The sequence below is a fragment of the Carettochelys insculpta genome, chromosome 1 (assembly GCF_033958435.1).
Source record: "Carettochelys insculpta isolate YL-2023 chromosome 1, ASM3395843v1, whole genome shotgun sequence".
NCBI classification, from domain to species: domain Eukaryota; kingdom Metazoa; phylum Chordata; order Testudines; family Carettochelyidae; genus Carettochelys; species Carettochelys insculpta.
In genome coordinates, this window is record NC_134137.1 from 231797292 (window position 1) to 231818335 (window position 21044).

The window sequence follows — 21044 nt, forward strand, 5'->3', positions numbered from 1 at the left end:
TCCAATAGTGAAGGTGCATTTGGAAACCTCAGAACAGGGGTAGGCAAAATATGGCCAATAGACCAAATGAACATTTGGATTCAGCCCACTGCAGCCCCACACTCTGGTCTTACTGGCCAATGGGAGCTGTGGGTTTGTGCGCGTGGGCGTGGGCAGCACATAGAGACCTACTGCTTCCATCCTGCCAAGTGGCACTCTCTACAGAGACACACTGGCTTGCCCCAGCAGCTGGCCGCTTATTGTGGCATTTGGAGCTGTGGTAACCAGGAAGCCTCCCACAACTCCTGCTTGGCTGCCAGCTGGAAGTAGCTTAATCACCTCCAAGCCATAGCCTATACCTGGCACCCTGCTCCTGCCCACATCCCAACTTTGTCCTACATCACAGTCCCCATCTACATCCCAGCTCCCTTCTAGTCTCTGCCTCCTCTTATGCATCAGCCCCAGATCAGAATCCTGTCCTGTACCCAGACCTCTCCCCTACTCCATTAATATCACAGATAAGTGCAGTTTGTGACCACTTATCAAATTCTCATAATACTCCCTCATCAAAAATTATTTCCCATCCTGACTTAGAATATCAACAAAGGACAAGTCAATGGCACAAAGGCTTTGGGAAGTTTTTGTGATGTGTCCAAGACTTAAACCATTGCTCAGGCAGTTTTGAGAAGACTTTATGACATCACAATATTTCAGCCAATGATGTGTTGGTCTTCAGAAGCCTGTGTGACAACACTGAAGCTTCAGCAATAGGATAATGGTATTCAGAGACCTGCTGTCACTATAGTCTGGTTGATCCAGTCCAGGTAGTTGATGATCTTGGTGTAGAAGCCGTAGCTCTTGCCACAGCCCAGGCCCCAGAAGGTGATCCCGGTGGCTATCCAGCGCTGGCTCTCTGGGTCCTGCACAGTGAAGACACTCCCGCTGTCGCCCTGGCAGGTATCTTCCCCCTCAGTGGGTGAGCCAGCACAGAACATATTCTCAGAGAACATCAGTGGTTTCCCATTTACCTTCTGTCCCTGCAGCCATTTCTTGCAGGCTGCCTGGTTACCCACTGCCAGTGAGACGTACTTCAGCTCGTTTGCGAGAAAGTTCTTCTCCAACCCAAAGCCGCTCACGTAGCCCATGTACCGGCTGGCATAGAAAGTGCTGTTGCTGACGTCTGGGAGGCAGACAGGCAGCAGGTTGGGGCCCAGGGGCACTGGATCCCGCAGCTCGATCAGTGCAATGTCCTCATCAAAGTGGGTCTCAGTATCAGGGTCGTAGGTGGGATGTACAAACACCCTGCGGATGGGGCGTTTACCCAGCTTGCAGATTTCATCCACCTGTGTGCACCCAAGGAACACCTCAGCTTCCTCAGCCACCTCATGAGGGCTCTTCCTCCGTGTTGCATTGGTTTGCTTGGGTTGGAGGAAGCTGGCAGCTGTCAGGATCCAGCGATCATGCAGCAGTGCCCCTCCCCCGAGCCTACTGATGTTTATGAGTGCATGCCATGGGAAGCTGCCTGCTGGAGCGATGCTGCCATTGCTGATTGGCTGGGTTCGAGTGATGGGCTTGTCTGGCTTCCCACACACTGGGGAGGGACAGGAAACAAACAGGCTGTTACAAGCTCTCTTCTCCTGCTGCCCCTCTTCTCCCTGTACCTGTCAACCCCACTTCCCTGCGCTCACACTGGCCTTTCTATCTGGATTTTGCCTGTCTCCTGCACTGCCCCCCGACCCTCACACCATCCCCCCATCACTGTCAGCTCCACTTCTTCATCTCTCGCTTGCTCTCTGCTTGTGCCCCTCACTCAGCGCTGCCCCGTAAGGGATTTAGCCGAGGGCAGAACAGTGGGATGTTCTCTGCTTACCTGGCAAACACTTTGGGATGTTCTCCTGGCCATCTTGGTTCACCCAGGTGCCCTGAGCGGAGCAGGTGTATGTACCTGAGGGAAAGGAGAAGAGGATAATGAAACCCAGGGCTGCATGGAGCGACCCACTGGCACTGGGGGACCAGGGAGATAATTCCCTTCTCTAGGCACTGGAGCACCCACACTGGACATGCTGTGCTCAGCTGTGAGCCCCTGAATGTCAGGGGTATCACACATCAGCCAGGAGGGAGCTGTCCCTCTCTGCTCAGTGTGGGCCCCTCCATCCATAGGGATGGTGACAAGCTGGAGGAGCTCAGAAAAGAACCACAGACATGTACAGGGGGCTGGAGGGATTGAGGGGCAGTCACTTGCTCATTGGAAGTTAGATCATCCACTGACTGAATAATATGAGTGCTGAAGAGAGCTCAGGGTGTGATTCTGGTAAATAAACAGAGATGAATTTAGTGTTTGTGCTGCTTTGCTGGGATCTGGGGGACGTAGTTGGTTTGTTGCTGCTGGTGGTTGTTGCTGATCTGTCGTGCATTGAAGGGTGTATCTGGTTGACCAGGGGCTGGTGGATGTGGCTGGTTGGTTGGCGACTGGCAGGTGTAGCTGACTGGTCAGATGCTGGTGGGCAGAACTGGTTTATCTAACATCTCCATCTTGTTCATGTATGCAACTGAGTTGTGGGAGAGATGCAGAGCTAAATTCCCCTGGCCTGGAACAGGCATGGACAGAGAGCTCGCGAGGGAAGCAGGAATGCTGGGATCTTGGCAGGTCTGAGGGTTTCAAGCTTCTGACGAGGTTTATTGCAGGGTGGTAGTGGGAATCGGCTGGGACTGGGCAATGCCAAAGGAGCTCAAGAACCTACCACCTGGATTATGAGCCTGGGGAGTTGTGTTGTGGGGACGCAGAGCCCCACTGCAGAGCACGGTGACAGGTGCCATGGGACAGGGAAGGGAGATGTTTCCAGCAAAGTTTAACCTCCAAGTCCCAGTTCTTACACCAAGATTCTCATTCCCCCCATGTGGGGCTCAGGTGCTGAGTTTGAACACAGTATGAAACTCTTTAACCCCTCACTCCCCGAGTTCTGCTGGCAGCCTGTGCAGTAGTTCAGACAGGCCCCCTCCCTTCAATGGTCAGGAGTCCCACAGACTCCCCCAGGGCCTGTGCACAGTCCAGTCTCCTTTGGCCAGACTCCTGGCATTACAGACTCAAAACCGGGTTTCTCACCTAACATTCCCAGGTTTCACCCCTTCCTTCCAGAACTGCGCTAATTCTGCCCAGCAGCAGCAGCCTTAAGGCAGCTTCCCCAGCTGGCCCTTTCTCAACTCACTTCTTCCAGCCCCCAGGAGGAAAGCTCAACAGCCCCCGTTAGGAGAGAAGAGGCTGCAAATACGCAGCCTCCTTCCCAGGGCCCATCCTGACCGGCTGGGAGAGAAGGGATCCCTGCCCCCACTCTGCCTGAGAAGTTTTGCTGATCCCAGGCAGGCCCTTGAACTAGTACTCTGGGTTTTCCCCAAACCCTATTCTCTGGGGGATGCTTCCTTTCTGCTGTATCTGCCTTGGCCACTCCCAGTTCTTTATCTACTTCGAACTGCTGTGTCCCTCAGGATCCATGTCATGGAACAGGGACTGACCCGCACCTAGACTCTATGGCCATTAACGCAGACAGACCACCCTTGTTACGGGGACTTTCCCGCCTCGGACTTCTCTGGCTGTTCCCGCGGGGTTCAGGACTCACCGTTCCCTCTGTTGGTTTCCATGCTGTAATAAGGCTCGTTACACCGGTAGGTGATCACTGATTGGTAGTTGTTGTTCCTGTGTTCCCTGACATATCTGAAGTTCCCGTTGGTCAAATTTTTGGGGTCACCACAGTTCACAACTAGAAAAGAGAACAAAGAAAGAAGTCAAGGGGGAGCCACAATGCTCACTGCAGCAAAGAGGTTTGGAAAATCTTGCTGGACTCAGCTGGAGCCCATAATGAGAGGGGAGGATGGGTCTGTTCGTGAGCTCCCGGGAGGGGTGCTGGCCCAGTCCCCACTTGGCAGAGCCTAGAGCTGCTTGGGAAATGGAAAAAAAGGCACACAAAATCTGACCTCTTTTTAAAATCTAGTGACGCATGATCAGCCTCTTCATCAGAAAGGGTTACACAGTTCAATAACTATTGTTACCGAAGTCGTAAAAATGTTGCCAATCCACCTCCCTCCCAAAAAAAAGAACACCTTCCGAACTGAGAGCTGCAGTAGCTTTTGGGGTGGAAATGCTATTTCAATACTAAAAAAGATTTTATATAAAAATATTGCCCAGTACAGTGGAAAGCATGCTGGCTGTGTGATACCTGAGTGTAATGATTTTGGGGAGGGTTGGACGCAATGTGAATCCTCAAAAGGCAAACCGGATACTTGCAGTTAGGTATCGAGCCATGTTCTTCTTCACAAACACTGGGCCTGATTCTCACAAGACTGGTGGGTTCAAGGCCTGGTTAAAGGTGGGAGTGGTGCTGTCAGGTGTGCCTGCGTATGTACAACCATCTGGGGCTGGAAAGTCAAGCCCTGCCTGTGCCTCGACTAGAAAGAAACATACTCTGTGTTCTTATAGCTAAACCACATTGCAAACTGGGCAAGAAAGAAAGTAGCTGGGATCACCCTTGTGTATACGCAGGACAATTTCTATTGGTTTGCTGCTTTCTGTCTCCTTTCAAATACCTTTAAGAAGAGGATCATTTTTATTGCTGTTCAGTGCTCCAGCAAGTGATGGTCACATTTCACATAATTACTGACAACTTCAGGTCAATTGAATAAACCTTTCCATTTACTGATCAGTCTGTCCTGGACAGGGTTGCCAGGTGTCCAGTATGGAACTGAACAGTCCAACATTTGGGCTCTCTGGCCTGTTAAAAACACTCGAGGGATACCAGATGCATAAATCGGAGGAGTAGCTGTGTTAGTCTGGATCTGTAACAGCAACGAAGGGTCCTGTGGCACCTTATAGACTAACAGAAAAGTTTTGAGCATGAGCTTTCGTGAGCACAGACTCACTTCATCAGATGCTGGTGATTTCGAAGACCAGCATCTGATGAAGTGAGTCTGTGCTCACGAAAGCTCCTGCTCAAAACTTTTCTGTTAGTCTGTAAGGTGCCACAGAACCCTTCATTGCTGTTAGAGACACATAAATGCCCAGTATTTTAATTTTACAGTAATCCTTCACTTCATGCGACTTTGCGTTGCATAAAACTCGCTTTAACACCAGATTCACACAATGTAAAGCTGCTGGAGTCTCCCCTTGCCTTGCTTCCCTCAGCTGCGGGCAGCCAGTTGGGCTAACCCTCCCCATCCCCCATCCCCCTCCTTGCAAGAGTGGCACCACTTGACAGCCGCCCCTGTTCACTACCATTAAACCCCTCACCGGCTCAAACCCCCAACTCCCCTGCCCCCTTGGCCCCAGCTCACTCCCCAGGCACCCCAGCTCACGCCCCCAACTGGGGCTCCAGCCACATGCCTGGAGCTCCCCTCTAACCTCCGCGGACATGGCTCCAACCCCCATGCCTCCACATCCTTTCCACACCTTGGCCCCAATCCCTGCATGTCGCAGCCCCAACCCCCATGGACTTGGACCCCCCCACCTGTGTTCAGCCCTAGCTCACTCCCCTGCTGCATGGCTGGCTTAGTGTAAGGGGGCTACAGACCCCCCCCCACAAGCACCCTGCCCCACTGCACCCCCCCATTCAACCCCTCCCCCACCTGGCTTAACTCCCTGCGGCCCTAGCTTGTGCGCGCGTGTGAGGCTACAGCTCCAACCCCTGACCTACCACTCCCACAGCCCTGGCTCCAACCTCCTGGCCAGGCTAAACCCCCTACCCCAACCCTCTGCATGCCCCGGCTCACCTGCACCCTCCCACCCCCTCTCCGCAGCCCTAGCACAACCCTGGCTTAATGCCCCTGCCTCCCCAGGGCCCCAACCCATCCCAAGTTCTCCCCAACTTATGTGAAATTCAAGATATGTGAGGGATGCATGACGTGCAACCCTCAGGTACCTCAAGGGATTCCTGCATTAGACGTTCTCAGTCAGTGGAGGGGCGGGGCCTTTCTGAACGCACATGGCTCTATGATTGGCTCACCATATGTTGCCCCCGCCACACTTTCAGTGCTGCATCTGACTGAGGGGCAGGCTCTAGGTCTTGTTCCTCGCTTTTGTGGGATTGGCATTGGGCATCTTCACAACTCTGCCAAGAAACTTCTACAAGCTCCATGCCAGTCCCAAGCCTGGATGAAGGAGGAGGGTTGGTCAGATGTGTGTCGATGCGCTGACCGTCGAACAACAATACGAATGAAATCTGATGCCAGTACAACTAAATGATAAAAGATGCCAGCTCGGAGGTCACCCGGATGAACAAGGTCCACGATACCAAGGTCGAGCGATCAGGGTTGGGTTGATAAGTTGGCTACCAAAAGAAAATTACAACTAACACATATGCTATCCATTGGAACATGGAACGTTCGAACACTGCGGGCAACTGGATAATTAGAGCTCCTTTGGAAGGAGATGGAGAGATACCGATGTGATATACTTGGACTGGCAGAGATGCGTTGGATGGCATCAGGAGAGATATGCAGTTGCAAAGTCATTTGGTCAGGAAATGAAACGAAACATGAAGCAGGAGTTGGATTCCTTCTTAGCAAAACAGCTAGAAGAGCATTATTAGGATACAAACCAGTGAGTGCAAGAATGATGGTAGCGAGATTCGAAGCAAAGATGTTCAACATCTCAGTCATTCAGGTGTATGCACCCACGTCGGACAGTACGGAGAAAGAGATTGGGCTATTCTATAAAGACTTGACTAAGACGGTGGAGGAGATACTGAAGAAAGATATGTTGATCATTGGAGGAGATTGGAATGCAAAGGTTGGAACAGATAACAAAGGTTGGGAGAGAGCCATGGGAAGGTTTGGATATGGAAAAAGAAACGAACAAGGGCTACGTCTACACGTGCACGCTACATCGAAATAGCTTATTTCGATGTAGCGACATCGAAATAGCCTATTTCAATGAATAACGTCTACACGTCCTCCAGGGCTGGCAAAGTCGATGTTCAACGTCGACGTTGGGCAGCACCACATCGAAATAGGCGCTGAGAGGGAATGTCTACACGCCAAAGTAGCACACATCGAAATAAGGGTGCCAGGAACAGCTGCAGACAGGGTCACAGGGTGGACTCAACAGCAAGCCGCTCCCTTAAAGGGCCCCTCCCAGACACAGTTGCACTAAACAACACAAGATCCACAGAGCCGACAACTGGTTGCAGACCCTGTGTATGCAGCATGGATCCCCAGCTGCCGCAGCAGCAGCCAGAAGCCCTGGGCTAAGGGCTGCTGCACACGGTGACCATAGAGCCCCGCAGGGGCTGGAGAGAGAGCGTCTCTCAACCCCTCAGCTGATGGCCACCATGGCGGACCCTGCTATTTCGATGTTGCGGGACGCGAATCGTCTACACGTGCCCTACTTCGACGTTCAACTTCGAAGTAGGGCACTATTCCCATCCCCTCATGGGGTTAGCGACTTTGACGTCTCGCCGCCTAATGTCGATTTCAACTTCGAAATAGCGTCCAACACGTGTGGCTGTGACGGGCGCTATTTTGAAGTTGGCGCCGCTACTTCGAAGTAGCGTGCATGTGTAGACGCGGCCAAGATGAGAAACTGTTAGAGTTTGCTACAGAGCACAAGATGGTGATCTGCAACACGAGATTCCAACAAAAGGACTGTAGGAAGTGGATTTGATGATCGAACGACAGGAAGCCCAAGAACATGATAGATATGATTTTGATAAGAAGATGGAAAACATCAGTACAGCAGTGCTGAACTTTCCAAGGAGCGGATATAGACTCAGACGACAGTCTAGTGATCGCAAACATCAAGATAAAACTCAAAAGAAAATGTGAAACAGAGTTTAACAAAAGAAGAGATGTGGCTAGGCTATATGAAGAAGAAATAGGGAATGCATACAGAGCAGTGCTTGAAGACAAGATTAAGAATAGCACCACAGAGAAAGACCTAGATAAGAGAGTCGCAGGGATAGCCATCGCTATAGAAGAGACAACTGAGCAGACTGTTCCAGAAGAAGAAAAGATCAGTCAGAAGTGGATTACCCAGAAGACACTGAAGTTGGTTCAAGAGAAGAGAGCATTGAAGATCAGAAGCGATGTTTCTGAGAGGGCAGAACAGCAATAAAGGATGAAATGCAATGAGGTAAGGAAAGCAGACAAAGAGTATAAGGAGAAATGGTTAGAGGAGCAATGTGAAGATATAGAGAGGTATTACGGCAACTGTAAAACCATGCAGGTGTATAAGACAATTAGGAATATTAATAGGAAATGGCAACCAAAGCAGATGGCGATCAGAGATGAGAACGAAGAAGTGCTCATGAACAGGGAGAAGATTGTGCAGCGATGGACGAGATATTGCGCCTATCTATACAAAGCACAGTTGGACCCAAGTGTCTCAAAGAGACTGATTGAAGACCTGAAAGAGATATCTCCACCAAGCATCGAGAGCAAGACCGATATTTCCAAGGAGGAAGTAGAAAAGACAGTGAAACAACTGAAGAAGAAGAAGAGCCCTGGGAGTGATAAGATCACGGGAGAGATGATCAAATATGGTGGAGAAACCATAATTGAGGAAATACATCGACTATGTAATATAGCTGGAAAGAAAGGAAGGCACCTAAGGTATGGACAAGGTCTGTGCTAGTGAGAACACCCAAGAAAGGAAGTACATTGGAGCGCAAGAACTACAGAATGATTACCCTAATGAGTCATCTATGCAAGGTGCTGATGATGATACTGACTGATAGACTAAGATTGCAGATAGAAGAACATATAGCAGACGACCAAGCAGGGTTCAGAAAAGATAGAAGTACCATACAGCAGATACTGGCACGAAGACTGATGATAGCAGAAAAAGCTCGGTGGAAGAACAAGAACGTATACACTTGCTTTCTCGATTTTCAAAAGGCATTTGACAGTATAGATCAGAAAGTGACTTGGGTGTCGTTGGAGTCATATGGAGCAGATAGCAGATGGATACCTTTGTTGAAGGATATCAGTGACAATGCAGAGGCAGCAGTGAGAACAAGCCGGGAGTTGCGAAGTTGGTTTAAAACAAGTAGAGGTATGAGACAAGGAGATCCAGTATCACCAAGTATCTTCATGGCACGTCTGGAGAGAGTAACGGACAAGATCAAGGAAGAGGTAGAAGGGATATTTGTGCCTGGGAAAAGAATTAACAACTTGAGGTTCACGGATGATATAGTTATCATTGAGGAAGATGAGGAGAAGCTAGCAAAAACGGTGCAGGTGTTAAACGAAGAAGGGAAGCGGTACGGCCTGATTATGAGCATAGATAAAACAAAAACAATGGCATTTGGAGATATGGAAATAGGAAGGAAGATCAGGGTGGATGGTATTGAACTAGAAAATGTAGAGAAGTTCACATATCTGGAGAGCAACATAACGTATGATCTTGTGATATAGTGGGGGATACATGTGTGTACGCGTGTGTCTTGCAGAGGGTGTGGGGCTCCTGCTGAGGGTAACCTAGGCAACCAGGTGACACCTCTGGACCGCAGACAAAGGAGGAGGTGGAGCCTGAGGGGTTTGAGTTGGAACTGGGAGTTGGAAAGCAATTAGTCTGGGCTGAGAGAGAGAGAGACAGAGACAAAGGAGGGGGCAAGGCACTGGCTCCGGGGGTCCCTCAGGTCCTCCTCTCCTCACCTTGGATTGGACCGGCTGTCTCTGCCTCCTGTACTGACTCCTCTGTATGATGCTGTGCCCTGTTGGCTAATAAACCCGCTTTCCCACAACCAATGCTGTGAACCTGTGGAGATATGGTATCATCCTTCACGATGATGAAGGCATCCCGGCTTTGAATCATGCTATGGACAGCAGCTTACGCACATCTGACGAGTTCCAATAAGAACGAAACTGGTCACGTGCTAATGTGGTTTCATCGGAACCTTATTCTAATAAATAAATCATCTGTTCTCCTGCTAAGTGAGAGTCATTCCTGTCTGTGGACGGGGTGCAGAGCTTGGGGACCCCTGAACCCCATCACAGATCTAGATTGTAAGAAGGAAATAGAGACTAGAATAGCAAGAGCGAGTTTGAAGGCAATGGATAAGATTTGGAAAAGCAAAGCATTTAGCTTAAGAACAAAGCTGAGTGTCTGGAAAACGTGTATATTCAGCAGCATGTTGTATGGATGTGAGACATGGGTGATAACAAAAGATTTGAAAAGAAGAATATTGGTGTTCAAAAGGAGTTGTTATAGAAAGATTCTGAGAATAGGGTGGCTGCAGAAGGTCACCAAAGAGGAATTATATAGGAAGATACAGCCGAAAGAGAACCTGCTGCAGAAGGTTATAAAACGGAAGCTACAACTATTTGGGCATATTTGCAGAATGAAGGAAGAACGAAAAATCAAGACCCTTGTATTTGGCATAATAGATGGTTCGAATAAGAGAGGCAGATCCCACAGAGAATGGACAGATGATATAGTAGATTGGTGTGGAGCTTGTCTACAGAAACTAAGCCACCCTGCACTGGACAGGGAAAGATGGAAGGAAATAGTGAGAGAGGCATCAGACATCAACAGGCGCTGAGCCAACGGTTATTGATGATGATGATGATGATGTCTTCACCACGAGCTTCCTTTGGTGATTGGCGGTGGGGTTCCCCAGATCCCGCCTCCTACGCGGGACAATTGGTGTGCAGAGGATGCCTCTTACTTCATGGCCTCTCATTGGAACTCTGATTGGTCACTGGCTGCCTCGTCCCTGTCCCTATCCTGCCGGGCTCTGTGATTGGGCGGCAGGCATTCGGGTGATGGGGTGAAATAGTGGGTGTGGCGGAACCGAAGGCAAAGTCGTAGCACGTGCAGACTCTGAGCTTGTGAATCTCTCAAGTAACTCATAACTCGCTGCTCTCGGCCGCCATCGCTATGTCTCAGGTATTGGGAATCCCTCGCTGGCCTGTTCCCATCCCGACTGGGGGAGGAGCTGACTGCTCACCTATTCCATCCCCTGAAGATCAGAATTTTCATGAAAATACACGTGGAACTTCATGTGCAACAATGCCAAAAAACAGAAAGAGAGAAATTTGCCAGTATAATTTAAACTGGGATACTAAATGTTCTTGGGTTGTTATGGACCATAATGGAAAAACTAAAATTATGGTCAGATGCAAAATGTGCAATACAGCCTTGACTGTAGCATACGATGGCTTTAAATTGTTAACACGACATGCTAACTCTTAGAAACATTTGGAAACTGTGCAAGGTGCTGCTTCATCTCAGAGAATCAGTTCCTTCATCATCAAAGACAATTCACAGAGTGAAAAAGTAACTGTTGCTGAATTGACACACATTTGTCATGGAGTAAACCATCACATTTCTTTTCTTGCTCAAGACTGCAGCATCAAAGTGATGAAGCAAATAATTAAAGACTCCAAAATTGTCAAGAAAATGACAGCGGAACACACAAAAGCTCCTGCTGTTGCCAATAATGTCTATTTCCTTTCTCAATCAAACTGCTTTTAAATGATTTGAAGAATGGCATTCCCTTTTCCATTGCTACCGATGCACCCAACAAAGGAAATCGAAAATTGTTTCCTGTTGCTGTACAGTATTTCACCCCTTGAGAAGGACTTTGTTTCAAAATTTAGATTTTTATGAAAATTCATTTGAAGATTCCCAATCCATTAAAAGATCAACTGTGTCACATGCTGGATGAGAAAGGACTAACACTGATGAATGAATCAGCGTATGGAGCAGACAACGCTTCAGTTAACTACGTTGTTAATAATTCAGTTTATGAAAAGTCAGCACAAGAGAATGAAAATACTAGTGCAGCTCATTGCACTAATCACATTTTACACAACTGTGCAAAAAATGCTTTGAAGGTTTTGTCCTTTGACATCGAAAACTTAGTCTTAAAAGTGTTTGCAGAATTTTCTAATTCAGCGGAAAAACGAGAACAGTTGAAATGCTTCTTTGAATTTCGCAAGTCTGAGTTCCACAAAGTCATCAGTCATGTTCCGACTGAGTGGCTTAGTTTGTTTAATGCAGTCGATTGATTGTTACTGAACTGGCAGCCACTCAAAGCTTATTTTCTTTCACTTGGCTCTGAGGATTGTCATATTGCAATATGGAATATTGTTTCTGATCAGCAAGATGGAAGGGCAAGCGATGACCAACATTGTCAGAGCTTTACCTTTTTTTCACTTGCTTTTTCATGTCATTATTCCAAGATACATTGCTCAAACTGGAAAAATCAGTCTGTACTTCCTTGTGATATATATTTATTCATGGAAAATTTCCATAATTCTTTGCAAAAAAAATTGCTGAGAAATATTTTTATCATGAAAGTCACATTTGCATTGTGCACTTCATGGATAAATTTACAGAAGAAGGACTGGATGGTGTACACAAGAGCCCTCAGTTACCTAGAGGAGTGGTTTCCTTTCCATAATTCGATATATTGTGCTTTGAGTGTTTTAAACCTGGGAAATCAAAATGCGTCTCCATCATTCAGTGAAGTTATAGGAATTTGGATGTTATCACCTTAGAAAAGAGATTTTCTTTCTAATTCTCTGTTTCACAACGTTCATGCTTTGGATGCAGTATTTCTTTCCCTTCAGAGCACAAAGTCCCTAGATAAATGGAAGCATTTCTTCAGTAAAGAATCAGCTCCAAATTTGTTGAAATTTTTTCAGTACTGTACATCGATTCCTGCCTCGAATGTGGGCACAGAAAGAATTTTGAGTGTAATGAACAATGTACAGACCGATTAGAGAAAAAGATTGTTTGTGGAATTGGCGCAAAGTGAATTTTGCACTTTCTTCAAGATTCTGTACAGTTGTTTTGAAGTAAAAGAGGCATTTTTGAAAAATAAAAAACTTATAAAAGCTGCACAATACAGTTTGAAATATAGCAAATCTCGTACATCGTAAACCACATCCAATTCATTTTATTATTGTTCAATATTCAATTTTTAAATATTTCATATGACAGTCATATTTTTTGTAATGTGGCCCTCACTAATTTCTGGAGGCCTCATTATAATTTTTTTTAAGTGTATGTTATATTGACCTGAATGTAGTTACATAAAAAAACTTTTTGTGTACTTCTCAGGCACAAAAGCTGACATAAAATTGTGTTTGTCATTGTGGTTTTTTTGTTATGTCTTTGCTTTTTTTGTCTTAATAAGTGTAGCTTTAATAGATCATCTCCTGTTCTGTTGTTTTTTAAAGTCAATAATTATTTTACATTTTTTTCTATTGTGATCTGGTAAAGAACTGGATAGTTTCACAGCACCGAATTGGATGGAATTTTGTGCACTTTATGTAATTTTGTTCAAATAAAACTTAAATGCGGATAAAAATGATTTTATTTCAATAATACCTAAATGTTTTCAATATTGTCTGTAAATCGGTTGCAATATTATTTTCCACTTAAAGTGTATTATCCATATAATTAACTGATTTTATAACTCATCTAATAAACCAATTTGCAAGTAATTAAGAAAATACATTTTTTTCACTCCCACATCCTCACCCACCCCGCTGCTTGTGTCCAGTATTTTTGTGGAGGACATCTGGCAACCGCAGTCCTGGGGAAATAAAAATTCTAGTGTCTTATGTAGAAATACTACTGTAAACTTATTCAAAGTTCACAGTAACACAATCATGCAGTTTAGAGTTAATAGACTTCACAAAGCAAGTTTAATAATTCCTTTTGGAGTTCAGGGGATTGTGTGTGTGGTGTGGGGATTCCAGATGCTAAGAATAAGGTTACAGAAGTGATTCATAGTTGACATGTCTGTGAACAGCAGCTGGGGAAGGGGAGTCACATTGCTACATAATTTTCCATTTTAAAGCACGAGTAAGAATAACGTGTGTAAACACCAACTCCTTATCTTTTCTGTTTTCCAAAATTTGCTTTGTAAAATTTCTTTACACAAGTTACATGGCAGAGATGCTGCACAGAGGCACACTCATCCAGCTCCACAGGGATGGGGTGCTGGCCAAGGGAAAGAAAGGGTTAAACCCAATTGAACTCGCTGTATTGGCAGTGCTGCAGGACTGCAACCGTCCTGAGGCCTCTGCCTGCTGGGGATGGGGCCCAGGACTCCTGTGCATCCTCCTCCAGGGCATAGTGCCTTCACACTCACCCACAGGTCGGTAATAGGCCAGGAAGCCCTTGTAGGGGGTGATGGTGCCGTTCTCCTCATTGGAGCTGTCCGAGTGGAACACCAGCTCCATCCGGTTCCCTTTGGAGAAAAAGTCCCCGCTTCCCGGGTGGGTGCCTTTGTTTGAGCCTTGCTGGCCACAGAACTGTTTGTCTTTCTCAACTGCTGTGATCTGTAAAGGAGAAAGGGGGAGGGGAAATCAAGGAACTTGTGGAATTTAACCTGCTGTGTGTGTCACCATTGCCTGGTCTGGGAATCTCCCACCCCCTCCCTCTCCTCTGCTCCAAGGTTCCCATCTCCCTCCCCTCCCCAGAGCACCCCAGGTCTCTGCTGTACACACGTTGACATAGTCTTTCATGCAGGATGCTGACGGCTCCAGATCAAAATGCCAGAAGTTCAGCTTCACCCTTAATCCCTTTGGGACTACAATTTCCCTCTTAATCGTGTTGTTGTTGGGGTACGGCTGGGGGTAATTGGGTGATGTGATCTTCCCGAAAAGCTTCCCTGGGCTGGGGCTGGATCTGAGCAGTCCAAAGAGGAGAGACCCCCAGAGGAGGAGCCGGGCCAGCCTGTGAACACAATGTGCATGGGGGAGGGGTTGAGTGACATTAAACACACAAACAACAAGTGTCAGAGAGCCCCCGCAGACATGGAAGAGACCCAAGAGCCAGTCAGGTACAAGCTGGCACCTGGCACTAGCCAAGGATTTGACTCTCTCAGACCAGGAGGCCATTTTGAGGGGCACTAGGCGCAAGCTCTGGGGCTCTGGCTGTTTGTTACCCACCAGCCACGGAGCCGGGTCTCCTGGAACCGGAGGAAGGAACAGCAAAAGCTCTGGCTTTATGGGCTCCGAAGGATCCCTCCCTCCCCCCACCCCCGTTGCCTTGGGCCACCTGGTTCAGCTTTTGTTTGTCACACCAGGACTTAGCCCAGCTCAGCAGTACCAGGTTCAAAGGTTCTCAGCGTGGTGGGAGTGACCCCAGCCATGTCTGGGCCCCTCTCCTGCGACCCCCTGCTGAGGAGGACTTGGGGAAGGGGAGTTGTGCGCTGGCTGGCTGTTAACCTCTCCTTCCCTCCCGGGTGTGCGCTGGAGATCTGGGTGGGTTAGCTGCCCCCTCCCATCCTGTTCTGGGGGTTCTCGGGTCTGGGGCCATTTCGCAACTCCAAGTCCAATCTCACTCACTCCCCTTCCCAGGAAGGAGATCAGCTGGGGGGCTCACAAGCTGCGCCTCTTCCAACAGGAGGTTACCAATGGGGTCATCATGGGACATGGACTTAACCCCTTTGGGCTCTCATCCTTCCCTAGGGAGTGGGGCTTTTCAGTCATCTGCCCCCAATAAAGGTCCCTCCCCAGACTGGCAAAACTCACATGGTCTGAGTGTTGTTGTCTGTGCGTGTTTCTCTCTCTGTCTCTCCGGGCGATCTAACTGGGGCTTGCGAATTGCAACCAGATGCAAACTCCGAACCCTGCCAGATGTAATTCTGTGAGGGTGGAGAGTGGTCATGGGTGGAGAGTTGGCTTGCAAAGCAATTGGCATCATGACTGGGCTTCAGCAGTCCACATTCTGCTGCCCTCTGCTGTCCTCTCGCAAGAACTGTGGCCTGGCCCCTTTTTTTTCAGCTCAAATCCAGCAGAGTTCGTTCGGCACATTGTTGTGTGGGTGCGCGACTGTGTACGTGTATATGAGAGCACACTCATGCCCCCATGGTCACGGGCCATTTTCAGGCAGATTTGTTTTTAGATAAGTCTGGAGCATTCTTCTGGTAAGGCTAGAAATTTTCTCAACCAAATTAAAAAATAGCTACTTTTTACCTTCGAAATATCAACAATGGCGAGTCTTTGTCTTACTGTTTTGCTGAAGAACTCAGAGACATAAATCAGCAGCTGCCTTGGGGAGGAAGCAGGAGTGTTAAATCCTTAACAAAGAGCTTTCTTTCAGCTGGCCTCACAGTTAGTTCTACAGTTGTCTGTAGAGTCTTCAAAGGGAAACAGAGTTGACCAGACCTGAGTTGTGAATGGGAAAAGAAACAGAAAACAAACCAGTTTTCAGGCTTGCTTTGGACAGAAGGGGAATCTGCACTAAACAGCTGTCTGGGCAGGAGGTGTACACAAGGTTAAGCTACTCAAGCTTCTGCCTGGAAAAACTGTATAATTGCAGCACGATAAAACACCCACAGTGGCACAGAGACACAGAGCTTTCTGCGCCGGGGCTACAGGGCCAGTACAGGCCCCCCGGTATATGACAGAGTTGCGGTGCTCCTCTTGCTCTGTCCCACAATTAGACCCATGGATGGGGAGGGGAGTGGCAAGGTGGGCAGCTGCCCTGGGGCCGGGTGATAGTAGCCAGGGTGGCTGGGAACCTTGAGCTCTTTAGGTCACTGCTGGAGCCCCACATGGTGCGCTCTGGGTGGCACTGAGAGCTGACTGGGGTAGGGCAGCACGCTCCAGGTGGCACCAGTGGCTGTGGCCCTGCTCTTTCTGGGGGCACAGAGATGCCCCCCTCATCTTGCTCATGGCACAGCAAATCTGCCGCTGCACTAACTACGAGCCCTGTTCCCACCTCTCTGGTGAGTGGTTTGAACTCTCCTGCCCTCCTCTCAGGTGAGTGTCAGCCCCCCCATTACTTCTCTTGGGAACTTTGAAAAGCTTCTCCCTGTTTGCTCAGTGACCCACCGAGCGCTTCCAGCGCATCCTGCCGGGTGACTGCGGCTGTGACACGCACCAGGCGATCCCCCACTAGGGGCAGTGCTGAGGTGCTGGACCTCATTAGCATTTATGCAGAGGAGATTGTCCAGGCCCAGCAGTGCTTCAGCTGTAGGAATTATAATACCTGAGGACAGCCATCACGCTTCACGTTAGGAAAGGGCCACTGCAGGACAGTAGGAAACGTGCAACATAACAAGAGGAAGACAATCCCCACAGACCCCACTTCATTGCACTGCCCCACTTGATCTTTCTCAGGAACCCACCAGTCTCAGAAACATTCAGTCTAGTGTGACCCAAATTCTCACGTGTGCTCAATGGCCATCTGTGCCCTTTGTAACCTAGGCAACCAGATGACACCTTTCTGCCCAAGGGTACTGAGGGAATTGGCAGATGTCCTTGCTGAACCTTTAGCCATTATCTTTGAAGACTCTTGGAGATGGGGAGAGATCCCACATGACTGGAAAAAGGCAAATGTAGTGCCCATCATTACAAAAGGAAAGAAGGACAATCCAGGGAGCTATAGACCAGTCAGCCTTCGCTCAGTCTCTGGGAAAATAATGGAGGCGATCCTCAAGGAATCCATTTTGGAGCACTTGGAAGAGGAGAAAGTAGTCAAGAGTAGCCAAAACGCATTCAACAAGGGGAAGTCATGCCTGACCAATCTGATTAACTCCTATGATGAGGTAATGGGATATGTGGACATGGGGAAGTGAGTGGATGTGATACACCTTGACTTTATCAAAGCTTTTGGTACAGTCTCCCACAATATTCTTGCCCACAGGTTGAGAAAGTATGGATTGGATCCATGGGCTATAGGATGGATAGAAAGCTGGCTTCACAGTTGGGCACAATGAGTAGTGGTCAATGGCTCAATATCTAGATGGCAGTTGGTTTCAAGCAGAGTGGTCCAAGGCTCGGTTCTGGGGCCGAGGTTGTTCACCATCTTTATTAATGTCCTGGATGAGGGACTGGATTGCACCATCAGCAAGTTTGCGAATGACACAAAGCTAGTGGTAGAGGTAGATACATTGAAGGATAGAGATTGGATCCAGAGTGACCTGGATAAATTGTAGGATTGGGCCAAAAGAATTGTGATGTGGTTCAAGAAGGAGAAGTGTACAGTCCTGCACTTGGGACGGAAGAATCCCAAGCATTGTAATAAGCTGTGGACTGACTGGCTAAGCAGCAGTACATCAGAAAGGGACCTAAAGGTTCTAGTGGATGAAAGGCTAGATATGAGTAAACAGTGTGCCCTTGTAGCCAAGAAGGCTAATGACATATTAGGATGCATTAGGAAGAGCATTGTGAGCAGATCTAGAGAAGTGGTTATTCCCCTCTGTTTGGCACTGGTGAGGCCACATCTGGAGTATTGTGTCCAGTTTTGGGCTTCACAGTATAAAAAGGATGTGGATGTGCTGGAGCAGGTTCAGTGGAGGGCAACAAAAATGATTAAGGGGCTGAGGCATATAACCTATAAGGAGGGGCTGAGGGATTTGGGTTTGTTTAGTTTCCAGAAGAGAAGACTCAGGGGTGATTTAACAGCAGCCTTCAACTTCCTTAAGGGGTTCTCTAAAGAGGACGGAGAGAAATTGTTCTCAGTGATGACAGATGGCAGAACAAGGAGCAATGGTCTGAAGTTTCAGAAAGAGAGGTGGAGGTTGGATATTAGCAAAAATTAATTCACCAGAAGGGAGGTGAAGCACTGGAATGCATTGCCTAGAGAGGTGGTGGATTTTCCATCCCTAGAGATTTTTAAGTCCCGGCTTGGCAAGGTCCTGGCTGGGATGACTTAGTTGGGGTTGATCTTGCTTCAAGCAGATGGCTGGTGTAGATGACCTCTTGAGGTCCCTTCCATCCCTATCATTCTAAGAAAATGTATGGGCCAGCCCCCGTGCTGGCCAGGGGAAGGGCTGGGCCTAACAGGGTGTGGGAGGGGAGCTTCCATTGAGAGGAGCTGAACTGTGCCCCATGCTGGCTCGAGAAAGGTCTGGGGATGGCAGTGTGAGTGGAGGCTGCACTGGGTGTCTGGGCTGGGCCTTGTGGTAGTGGGTGGGCTGGGCAGAAGGTGGCACAGTGTGTGGGGCTCTGTCGGTGGGGCTAGGCCAGGCCTTGCGCCGGCAAGGGGAGGGTCTGGGGTTGGCAGGGTGTTGGAGGGGGTTTCCATTGTGGTGGCTGGACAGGGCCCCATGCTGGCTGGGGAAGGGTGTGGGGCTGGAAGGTTGAGGGGTGGCTCCTTTGGTGGGCTGGGCTGGGTCTTTTGCTGGGTGGGGCAGGATCTGGCATGGTGTTGGGGGGGCTCAGTCATGGAGGCAGGCCAGGCCTTGTGCTGGCCAGGGAAGGGTCTGGGGCTGCCACAGTGGGGGTAGGCAGGTGCTCTGTTGGGGTGGATGGGTCAGGACCTGCGTTTTGTGTGTGAAACAGTGGGGCTGGCCCAGGGAGGAGGGGTAACATGGTAGAACCTTGCCTGGACAGACAAACAGATGGACACAGCTCAAATAGTACATATAATTAGTAAGAAATAGCGGGGCTGGGGGCTAAGAAAACAGGCCCTTGTTTTGAAATACAATGTTGGCTGCTCTGGCTGCAGCTGTCAATATTGCTGTTGTTAGTGAGGTCTGAGCCTGTTTCCTTCAAGCCAAAATAAGAGAAATGCCCAGAGAGGACCGAGAAGAACAGCAAAGCTAGAAAATGCTGTTTCTGTCTCTAGGCTCCCACTTGCAACCTCGCTACGGAGAACACACTGCTGGTGAAGGGTCTTAACAGCCATGACAAGACCTGACACAGGTACACTGCCATCATTCAGGCTGCATAGGCCATTGCTTTTATCAGCCTCTGGGGTCAGGTGCTCACAGCCGTGTTGTGTAAGAGATGGTCCTGCCAGCACACCCAGTCAGTCAGTAAACAGAAGGCAATTCAGAGTGCTGGGCAAGAGATGAGAAGGCAGTGAGAGCAAGGTATAGCACAGGGAGGGAGCAACCGTAGGCCACCAAGGGTCACGGTGCAAGTGTAGCTCAGGCCTTAGCTGCCTCCGTGTGGTGGCAAAGTAATTGGTTCCCTGTCTCTGGCCGGGTGCAGACAGGAGGCCTCTCAGGATCAGGATGGTGACAGCTCAGCAATGGCCGAGTGGATCCCCAGGTGGGCGGTAGGCAGGTGGCAGCCAGAATGGTGCAGCTCGTTGCTCTAAACCCACCCAGCGCCAGAGGTCCCAGAGACAGGGCCAGCGGGCAGGACTGGGGTCACCAGGCAGGCTGGGCCAGGGCTCTGAGGTGGTACAGCGCATCCACTCTCTCAGGTGCTTGGCTGGCAGATCCCTACTGAGGTGTCCAGGGTCTGATGGATCCTCCTCTGTGGGGCGAGGAAGGAATTTTCTCCTGGGGGTGGGGGAGGCCGTCAGCTGCAGGGCACGCGAGTCACTTGTGGGAACCGGCTGTGTGAATCTGTACATGTCACCTGGTCAGTTCCTGGCACTGTGCCAGTCTCAGGCCACCACGCTCGCCTAGTCTGCAGAAAACTGAATACCTTCCTCCTAACCCCCACTTCTCCGAGGCCTCATCCCCGCTCACTCCTCCCTGCTCCTTGTCCACAGACTCCTCCCACACCTGCTTACTCCTCACTTCCCTGGGCGGCCGCAGGGCTCGGGGTGTGGAGGGAGTGAGGGCTCTGGCTGGGGATGCTGGCTCTGGGGTGGGGCTGGGGATTAAGGGTTTGGGATGTGAGAGAGACGTCTGGGTGCAGGTGGGAAGGAAAGGGTGGGGGCTCCCAGCGGGGGCAGGAGGGTTGATTCTAGGGGGGTAAGGGCTGTGTGCTGGAGGTGTGGGCTCTGGGGTGAGGTGCTCTGCTGGTGCTTGGGGTGAGAGCACAGCATTGGCCCTCCCGGCCGCTCCTCCACCTGTGAGCCAGAGGGACGTGTCATCACTTCCTGGCAGCCACACAGAGCTGGGCATGGAGCCTGCCTGGAGCACTGGCGCTGCAGCCAACCAGAGTTTTGGTGGTCAACTGACCAGAGCCATCAGGGTGTGATTTCAACAGAGTGTTTGTCCAGGACAAAACCTGGGTGCCCACAGCCCTACTCCAGAGGTGGCTGCGTTTCAGTCTGGCTGACACAATATCTGTACAGACACAGCCTGCAAGTAGCTGGAAGAGCCTGCTGTGGGGAAGATGCTTTTAGTTATTAAGAAATGGAGGTGCAAGTGGGAGTGGGTGTCAACGGGATAAATCCATCTGTTGCCCATTGCAGTGACTTTAAT

At 49.2% G+C, this 21044-nt stretch overlaps 1 protein-coding gene across 1 annotated transcript; it reads right to left on the minus strand.

The window, feature by feature from the left end:
• LOC142007085 (complement C1r subcomponent-like) lies at positions 1 to 15537 on the minus strand. Its single transcript, XM_074983619.1, has 6 exons — positions 15460 to 15537; positions 14431 to 14659; positions 14073 to 14262; positions 3594 to 3734; positions 1850 to 1924; positions 1 to 1570 (listed from the first exon to the last, which is right to left on the minus strand). Coding segments are annotated over exons 1-6 (1446 nt in total). The 5' UTR covers positions 15462 to 15537; the 3' UTR covers positions 1 to 761.
• Positions 15538 to 21044: the final 5507 nt, after the last annotated feature.

Coding starts and splice junctions, on each gene's coding strand:
- LOC142007085 (XM_074983619.1), bottom strand. Junction 1,925..3,593: donor GGAAACCAACAGAGGGAACG/GTGAGTCCTGAA, acceptor CCTTTCCCTCAG/GTACATACACCTGCTCCGCT. Junction 1,571..1,849: donor CATCCCAAAGTGTTTGCCAG/GTAAGCAGAGAA, acceptor GTCCCTCCCCAG/TGTGTGGGAAGCCAGACAAG.